A 10,571-nucleotide genomic window follows, 5' to 3' on the forward strand; every position below is an offset into this window, starting at 1 on the left:
GAAAGATACTGCACGTTTAACAATGAATATTTACATCGTTATTCTGTTTTATATATTGTTTTATTGAGATCAGTGGAAAGTAATAATCAGTTTAATTTTTTTCAGTTACCAATGGCTAAAGAAAACGTTTGTCGTCCCTAATTTGGAAATGATAGATTAGAAGAAAAGCAGCTAGTCAATAGTATCCACTGATAACTCTTGGGGTCACTTTATTTAAAAAGCTGGATTTGATTATTACTCCTATAATGCGCTCACGGATACAAAGTACCAATGGAAATTTTGTGGCAATGGGACACAAACCATGTATCTTCAGTTTCACAGTCCAACACACTAATAACTAGGCCGTGCCCAAAATAGAAGAGAGAAAACAATAACAGGAAAGCCAAAAACAACAAAAGGGCACATTTATAAGTATTACACTCCTTGTACATTGACAGAAGCAATATTTAAAAATAAATTATAAGAAAATGATGACCAGGAAAAATGATATCAAAGCAGCAGAAGATGGTTTTCTACATTCCAGGTATTGGTTTATTGTCATAAGATATAGACCACCAAACAAGAGTTACCCTACTAAGTCATGGTTGTTTGTTTAAGAACAAAGCCACACTGGGCTATCTATTGTGTCAATCGCGGGGAATCAACCCCGGATTTTAGCGTTGTATGTTCGTAAATTTACCGCTGTCACACCAGGGGGGGGGGACACCTTTACGAGTTAAAGGCGTTACTTTTGCATCTAATGAGAGTCAGTTACATTAATATTATTTTCAGCAAATGAAAATGATTGAAAAAAATCCACGCCCATGAATGATGCATTTTTAAATCAAGACGGATTGTTCTGCTTTTCTTTCTAATATTTGTTTGGGACAAGAAGACACAGCTGACTAGTAAAAATTTTTATTCCTGCCAATATATTTAAAAATTTCCAGAACTTGACGAGAAAAGCAGTTTGCATATGAAATGGAAGGAATTGGAAATCCGTTCGGAAACGAAATTTACGTTAAATAAGGTAGCTCAAACTTTAATGAAGATTAAAAAGCAACAATTTAACAAGTATATTTAATAAGATAATTACAACATTTAGATATTTATCAGAGAGAAATCACGCTTTTCGCGGACCTATTCATAAGGCAAAATCACCATGGAAACTGAATCTTTTTAGCTCAAGTGCAATTGATGGTAAATTTTGATCCAGTGATGAATAAAGTATTTCTTGTATTCACAAGTAACATAACAAGTCGTCATTCTTTGAGCTTAGTTGTCTACATTGAATTACTATAGATGTCACTACTGCAGTTGTTTTAAAAATTAAGCATATGAAGTACTTCTCTATGGTGATAGAAAGTACCCCTGCTTTAAATATATCAGGAGCTGTTATCGGCTGCTTTAACAGAAACGATTTTTCAAGCAATGGAAATAAATGTTAAAAAATATTAACATGTTAATTATTAATTAGTTGTCTTTTAAAGAGACAACATTATCTGCATAATCAAAAGTTATTCTTGAATAGGTTATAAAAAATGGAATACCGTCCGAGGTTTGCTGAGGTCAAAGGTGTAATAACTGTGCAAATATGATAGGCCAACACAAAGGCACGCAATCTAGTTTGTTACAATCAAATATTATATATTTTTATTTCTTTTGGTTGTCATTCTTTGAACAATGTACTGTGTGGTAATTTAAATTTCTTGCAACTGGTAAAAAATAGAACTCTTTTGTTTTTCTTCAAAGAATAACTATTATTTTTGCAGCATTAGCTATTTTGAATTTATTTTCCAATATCACTCTCAAACCTCTTTCCGACACTAGATGGGAGTGTAAATTTGAAAATATGAGATTGGTAAGATATCAAAAGAAAGGTATATTGGCAGTATTATTGGAATTAAAGGAAACTAGAATGGATAGTGCAGGCTATTATGAAGCTGGATCATTAACAGATGATATAGCATATGCATATTTACAATTTATTTAGTAGTTTGGTATGGCATGTTTGTACAAATGAATCTAGCTATAAAGAAAATGCACAACTCAATTATTAGAACTGATATTTAGACCAATGGCATACGGCAAACCATTCTTAACTATAGAGAAAACGATTTTGAATGTAAAATAAAAAAATGCTAAAGAACTGACAGAATAATTATCAATTGTTTCAGAATTATTAGAGGCCTGTGTTTCATGAAAGAAATATCAATCTGGTAGTCACAAACCTGAGGATGAGTCACTCATTGTTAGACAATGAGGGTTTAAAACGTATTTATACATTGTAATAGACTGTGATTTAATGAATTTGGAAGTTAGATTTGAGTTGCTTCGTTATTACATGTACATTTTTAGAATAATGTGTGACGTCAACGCAATTCAAAATATAGGACACAATAAACGAGTGAAATAGTGCAAACATTTAACTGCAGCACTAAGCAACACTGATGATAGAACCAGTTCAGGTGCTGACAGAATTGACTTAGCTGTTAAACTCTAAAGTCTAGCTACAATTCATCCAGAGACTTTTGATGTTCTTTAAATAATGCTCTTTATTTTAAAAATGTGTTGGTAGTATATTCAACGTGTTCATGGCTCGCAGAGTACTACCTACAGCTCCAGTAGTGTTACCTATATCCCCAGTAGTGCTACTCACATCTCCAGTAGTGTTACCTATAGCTCCAGTAGTACTACTCACATCTCCAGTAGTGTTACCTATAGCTCCAGTAATGCTACTCACATCTCCAGTAGTGTTACCTATAGCTCCAGTAGTACTACTCACATCTCCAGTAGTGTTACCTATAGCTCCAGTAGTGCTACTCACATCTCCAGTAGTGTTACCTATAGCTCCAGTAGTGCTACTCACATCTCCAGTAGTGTTACCTATAGCTCCAGTAGTGCTACTCACATCTCCAGTGGCGTTATGTACAGTACTAGTAGCGCTTCTTACAAGTCCAGTGGTGTTATATACAACCTGATTAGTGCTACTTACAGCTCCAGTGGTGTTAATTTAGAGCTCAAGTAGTACTACTTACCGTTCCAGTGGTGTTATATACAGCTCCAGTAGCGATACTTACGGCTGTAGCGGTGTTAAATTTAGCTCCAATAGTGCTACTTACTGCTTTAATGGTATTATTTACAGTTTTAATAGTACTACTTACACCTCCAGTGGTGTTATTTACAGCTCCAATAATGCTACTTTCAGTTCCAATGGTGTTTTTACAGCTCCAGTAGCGATACTTACAGTTCCAGTAGTGTTTTTACAGTTCCAGTAACGATACCTACAGCTCTAGTGTTATATACAGTTACAGTAGTACTACTGGCACCTTCATTTGTGTTATTTACAGTTCCATTAGTGTTATATACAGCTGAAAAGTGTTTTTAAAAGTTGAAAGTAATTTAAAATTCTTAAAATCGGCTACAATGTTGGACATCTTCTCCATTAAAAGAAATGTCGCAAGAAGGTTGAATATTCAGGAGAATTTTAAAGAAATTGCAACAGGAATAATTGAATAGGTAATTGTCACACCGTAATAACTATACAAAAAGTGAATTTATATTTATAAGTAGGTAAGATAAATACCCACTTCTGTGCCTAATTTAGGTCTACCACTTATATCCATTTCTATGCCTAATTTAGGTCCACCATTTAGATAACTTGAAGGATGTTCAGAATTTTCTCGCGAAAGCACTGCGCAAATATAAACACTTACTTGAGTTTTCCGCAAAAAATCAACACCAAAAGTGATTTCTGGGACAGCGTCTTCCACTGCAATAAACAACAAAGAAACATGGACATCTTCCATTTGTACACACACTTTAATAAAGTAGTTCAGTCTACAACATGATTTTCCCGTTTCTAAATGGAATAAAATGTACAAAGAAAGTGCTATTCTTATAGATAATTAATTACTTTATCATAGAACATAAGTACATACGGTATACAAAATAATCTCATGCATATTCTACCATTTAATTTAGGTATTTTGGTCATAGAAACAACAATCGCAAATAAAATAAAAATACTTTCTAGTCACCGACAATCTAAGTTAATGACTTTAAATAAGTTACATTATCATGTAATCTAAAATTAAGTGTTTACTCCGTTTTTCCTAGCGTGGGATTCCCTCGAGCTTCGTAGTATTAATTGTACATACGAAGTGTAGACAGATAGGGAGATCAAACATTAAACACACGTTAACACTATTTTACCTGCACCGTTTGAGATATCTGATGCAAAATCAAAGAGCATTCAAATATTTTAGACAAGTTGCCTTTCCTTTTGCGGTATGACTTGACGCCACATATCTCAGGCAAGCTGTGGAAAGAACTGTATTTGTCATGTTATCTGCCTGCATCTAGTTCAGAATCTTTTCCGAAACTCTTTGCTACAGGGGAAGATGGTTTCGTTCGTGTTGCACACGCCCATTTTTACTGTACATTTACACCAGGATAACAGTGTGATGAGACTTAGACAATGGAATAGTAAGGTCTTAATTAAACTATAGCTTCTTATAGTACTCAATAGCCGGCAACTTTATTTTAGGTTGCCGTTGAATGAGCTACTCGAGTCATTAGACTAGCAGTAGTTTTTCAGATTATTAAAAGTAATTAACAGCAACTTCTGATCAAAACAATCATTCTACATAGATCACAACTAAAATCTAACCCAGATTAATAACAACTTCTGATCAAAACAATCACCCTACATAGATCACAACTAAAATATAACCCAGATTAACAACAACTTCTGATCAAAACAATCACTCTACATAGATCACAACTAAAATATAACCTAGATTAACAACAACTTCTGATCAAAACAATCACTCTACATAAAGCACAACTAAAATCTAACCCAGATTAACAACAACTTCTGATCAAAACAATCACTCTACATAGATCACAACTACAATCTAACCCAGAAATTAGTACAATTTATTTCATATACCCTTCTAACTTGGTGTATGCAAAGTGTGCTCTCGCTGTTAACGATGTTTTTGGCATTAATAGTATAAACTAAATTTCCTTTCCGAAAGCCTAAATTATGGTTAATGCGTGATGAATGTGATGCTTTAATAAATGCAACTGTAAGCGTCAACGACCATTTTCTATCTTAAGTCATCCAGGTAAATCGACGTACTATTTTATTTACTATGTAAACTCCATCTTAAGTCACCCAGATAAATGGATGTACTATTTTATTTACTTTGTAAACTCCATCTTAAGTCACCCAGGTAAATGGATGTACTATTTTATTTACTCTGTAAACTCCATCTTAAGTCACCCAGGTAAATGGATGTACTATTTTATTTACTCTGTAAACTCCATCTTAAGTCACCCAGTTAAATGTATGTACTATTTTATTTACTCTGTAAACTCCATCTTTAATCACCCAAGTAAATGGATGTACTATTTTATTTACTCTGTAAACTCCATCTTAAATCACCCAGGTAAATGGATGTACTATTTTATTTACTCTGTAAACTACCGACACCATGCTTTATTGGATATGATGTTCAATCCTATCTTACATGAGACCCGCTGTTTTGTAATAAATAAGAGTAACAAAATATTTTCACTGCGGGTAAATCTACTTTTGGTACCAGTTCCTCACTTTCAGAATCCCGTGAATCTAATATTACAAAACGATGAAACAAGCACCGTTTTTCAGCCGTATCTTAGTAAGTTCCCCAAGAAAATAGTTGAACTGTTTCATTTGTTACTTTCTAATGTGTTTTACTATAGAAGTTGTTTTTTTTTTCTACTATCAGCTCATGATGCCACACCCACACCAGTTTCGCAGGCTTTATCTTTTTATGATATACCTTTGTACTAGTTCAGTCATAAGAAGACCTGATACCAGAACTGAGCAGAGCACAGATAGCCCTTTGTGCTTAATACAAACAACAACAACGACCTCTGCAAAAGTTAGGCTACACTTATAAAAATTTGATGGAGTGATAAGTAAGAACTTACTACACAATTGTAAACATGGATCATAATAACTGACAGTTGTTGAAAACATCCGTGACTATCTCAGACTAGAGTTTATATATATCTCAGAACTGCAGTTTCGAGGTAAATTAGCTTTTATCAGCTCCACTAGGTTGGTGATAAGATCAGTTGTAGAATAAACTTTTTGAAATAAAACTTGAATTATTTCCTTACCTACACAAAACTGAGAAACCTGCTGCCAGTTTCCTAACGTTAGATCCAAATACTTAACTTTTCCTTTCACTTCGGGATGCGGGAGCCCGAGAGCAATAGACTTTGAGGTAGTGTCAGGGATAATCTGGTCTGTCAGCCTGTCAGTATTAAAAACCTTTATTTGAAAATTATGTTATATGCAAAATTAAACTTTGTGTTCGGAAATATATAGATATATTTTGCTTCAAATAATATTCATAAAACATCTCTGTTATTATTTATATTTCATCCTGTTCACATCAAACAAGAACAATGATATTGTATATTAGTTGTCATTTTAACTGTCTCAGGAGGGTATTAATGAAGATGTGACAAGTTGTTTAGACGTCTTCATTGTTAGAAATGTTTAATTTAGACGACTCCTCAGTAACAATACCTTCTTTATTGTTATAAATGTCTAACTTAGACGACTTCTCACTAACAATATCTTCTTTATTGTTCTAAATGTATAATTCAGACGATTCCTCAGTAACAATACCTTCTTTATTGTTATAAATGTCTAATTTAGACGACTACTCAGTAACAATACCTTCTTTATTGTTATAAATGTCTAATTTAGACGACTCCTCAGTAACAATACCTTCTTTATTGTTATAAATGTCTAACTTAGACGATTTCTCACTAACAATATCTTCTTTATTGTTCTAAATGTATAACTTAGACGACTCCTCAGTAACAATACCTTCTTTATTGTTCTAAATGTATAATTTAGACGATTCTTCAGTAACAATACCTTCTTTATTGTTATAAATGTCTAATTTAGACGACTCCTCAGTAACAATACCTTCTTTATTGTTATAAATGTCTAACTTAGACGACTCCTCAGTAACAATACCTTCTTTATTGTAATAAATGTCTAATTTGGACAACTCCTCAGTAACAATACCTTCTTTATTGTTATAAATGTCTAACTTAGACCACTCCTCAGTAAAAATATCTTCTTTATTGTTAGAAATGTTTAATTTAGACGACTACCCACTAACGACACATTATTTGCGGTTAAACATGGCCATTGTAAATGGAAAGACAAATGTTTGAAAGCTGAATTCTTTACATTCTACAAAGTTGAAGTTCCATTGAATATCAGTTTTTAGAGAATTTTTGTTCATTATTAATTACCAAAAATACTCATTCAAAGAAGGGTCACTCAAAAGGGTTCCACATATTTGCTGATTACCACTGTGCTCTAGAATAACACAAGCCTGCGATTTTAAACTTCATGAAAGTTGTTTTGGTTATAATTAGAGATTTTCCATAATTCAGCTACGCAGATTTCGAAAACAATATTTATTTTTTTATATCACGTAAGTATTTTTTTACAGATCGGGAAGGAAAAACTCTTATTTAGATCAAATTATTATTTCGTTTACCACAACGGACATTTTTTTTATTATTATGTTTGGGTTCTAGAATGATAGATAAGACTTTCACGTCGCGATTGGTCAAAAGAAATCTATAGCCAGTAGTTGTCAAAATTTTAAGCATAATAAAATGTGACCCGATTTCAATGAAATTGATTCACTTATGTAAAAGTACATACGACGTTTATTGAAAAATCTGTACGTGATGGAGAAAAATGGGTATCATTTTCGGATCCAGCGTACAGGAATTACTGTAGAACATGTGAAAATGTCAAGACAATAAAACCATCGCAGGCCTGTGTAATTGGACTTAACTAAATATAAAACAACTAGGGATTAAGTTGCTGCTTCACTCACGACTAAAATTACTTTTGGAATTATATTATTTTAAGATCAAAGATAAATTGAAATGGATAGGGTTTTGACAATTTCAAACAATTAAAATTCGCTTACAATATTGGAAATATACGTTCATGAAATCAGAGTGTAATAATTATATTTCTTATCGATCTTGATTCAATTGATATAAACACAAAAAATACCACATTTATCATTTTATTACTTGTTACTAATTGCTATTAGAGTAAGACCCAACCCTTAGACCCTACACTGTTACATGCCACTATTTAAAAGTGGTGCTAAGATCGAATGCTGTCACATGATACTCTTTACAAGTAGTGCTAAGAACCAGTGTTGTTACACATAACTATTTACAAGTAATGATAAGGCTCTACACTATCACACTTTACAAGTAGTGCTAAGAACCAGTGTAGTTACACACCACTATTCACAAGTAGTTATAAGCTCTACACTATCACACTTTACAAGTAGTGCTAAGACTACATTGTCACACATTGCTACTTACAAGTAGTGCTAAGAACCAGTGTTGTTACAAATAACTATTTAAAAGTAGTGATAAAGCTCTACACTGTCACATTTTACAAGTAGTGCTAATACCCAGTGCTGTTACATGTCACTATCTATGACTCGTGCTAAGACTCAACCTTCTCACAATTTACTATTTTTTTCAAATATTCTAAAAAAATCCCTATGATTGTTGTGTTTTTCAATCGTTACTAATTTAACTGTACCGTTTACAACTACATGTCTTTTAAGAACAAAACATTGAAGTGTTTTTATTGTATAATAAATATGATACAGAAATATCTAGCCTTGTATTTCCCGTTCGGGTTCATGTAAACTTGTTTATATGATTAAACACATTTTTCTAAACTATATATGCACTGAAGTGTTCATGAGTTTGTTAGTTACAGGATTTACATCAGCACACAAGTCACAAAAATCTAAACAAAAATATGGTCAATAATACAGTTAACCACGTAAATTATTACTGAGAAATGCTGTGTATTCTACATATAAAATAGAAAACTCACTGATTTATTTTAGTGAGTTCCGTACACTGAATGTTGTAACAGGCAAAAAAGAAAGAATATGTGAGTAACTCGATAACATAAACATAACGTTAGAAAACACTGACCTCAGCTTTTCAACCAATTTCATTGATATTGATGAAACCGTTGCTGCTGTGTTGATTAGAGCATAGCTCTCCACACCATTACACTAAAATTAATGTAAAATAGTAATGTTAGATAATGATGAAACCATTGCTCCTGTGTTGATTAGAGCATAGATCTCCACACCATTACACTGAAATTAATGTAAACTATTAATGTTAGATATTGATGAAACCATTGCTCCTGTGTTGATTAGAGCATAGCTCTCCACACCATTACACTAAAATTAATGTAAAATAGTAATGTTAGATAATGATGAAACCATTGCTCCTGTGTTGATTAGAGCATAGATCTCCACACCATTACACTAAAATTAATGTAAAATAGTAATGTTAGATAATGATGAAACCATTGCTGCTGTGTTAATTAGAGCATAGCTCCCCACACCATTACACTAAAATTAATGTAAAATAGTAATGTTAGATAATGATGAAACCATTGCTCCTGTGTTGATTAGAGCATAGATCTCCACACCATTACACTAAATTACACTAAAATTAATGTAAAATAGTAATGTTAGATAATGATGAAACCATTGCTGCTGTGTTGATTAGAGCATAGATCTCCACACCATTACACTAAAATTAATGTAAAATAGTAATGTTAGATAATGATTAAACTATTGCTCCTGTGATGATTAGAACATCTCTCAGATAAATTTGCAAATGTTTATATCAAATATATATATATACATATTTCTATTGTACACAGTGTTGCTCACTCCAATCTAAGTATTATGATCTTATTTTTATTCTTTATATTCCGTATCTGCCTATACTGCTTTAACTCTGCGAGATTTTAGTTAAATATTGAAAATTGCAGATAATCAACTAGAGACTTAAAGGAGCATTCAGTACTGCGAAATAATTGCTCATGAACTCACCGGTGAGCTCACACAAATATTTACTTTAGGATCAATATAAGTAGTTTTAAAACACAAGTTAATAACAAGGGGTTATCTGCGTGACCGAAATGTTTTCTTTTATTTGGCATTCTGTCTCGTTAAACAAGAACCATAAGAAAGGACACTACCTCACACTTAATAACTGGTTGCACGTGCATTCTTCCAAGCCTGGATTCATCTTCAAACAGCGTGATGGCCATGGCATTCAAAAAAGTCTTATCTCTGTCCTTCACAGGATCAACTCCAAAACACTGAGTATCGAAAGAACTGGATCTTCGCTGAAAACAGTAAGTTGTCTATTAACTGGAATACTTTTCTATCCAAACATAGAGATCCGAGAGCTTACACCAGAAAGGTAAATCCCCTAACCTAGCTGTAACAGATAAGCTCAGCAAAAACAAGCATGAATCGTGAGACTGTGATCTCATTCAAAGAAACCCTGAAGAAGACAGGTCCAACTGTCGAAAGCGCTAGAGTTTTATCGTTTATTTTATCCAGTATTGTTTACCAACTTTATTTTTATTATATTAGGTCGTCAAGAAATTAGTGTCGCGTTTTGGAACACTTTCATTAACCACC

General features: G+C 32.9%; 1 protein-coding gene across 1 annotated transcript in view; it reads right to left on the bottom strand.

Annotated features, from left to right (window-relative positions):
- Positions 1 to 10,571, bottom strand: part of LOC111085632 (protein DDI1 homolog) — an 18,448-nt gene that overhangs the window by 1,295 nt on the left and 6,582 nt on the right. The window contains exons 3-6 of the mRNA XM_022385156.1: positions 10,121 to 10,270; positions 9,052 to 9,134; positions 6,154 to 6,290; positions 3,696 to 3,751 (exon numbers count right to left, since the gene is read on the bottom strand). Coding sequence (XP_022240864.1) covers positions 3,696 to 3,751; positions 6,154 to 6,290; positions 9,052 to 9,134; positions 10,121 to 10,270 — 426 coding nt within the window. The remainder of the gene's footprint in view (positions 1 to 3,695; positions 3,752 to 6,153; positions 6,291 to 9,051; positions 9,135 to 10,120; positions 10,271 to 10,571) is intronic.

This window comes from Limulus polyphemus, unplaced genomic scaffold (assembly GCF_000517525.1).
Source record: "Limulus polyphemus unplaced genomic scaffold, Limulus_polyphemus-2.1.2 Scaffold519, whole genome shotgun sequence".
Taxonomy (NCBI): Eukaryota; Metazoa; Arthropoda; class Merostomata; order Xiphosura; family Limulidae; genus Limulus; species Limulus polyphemus.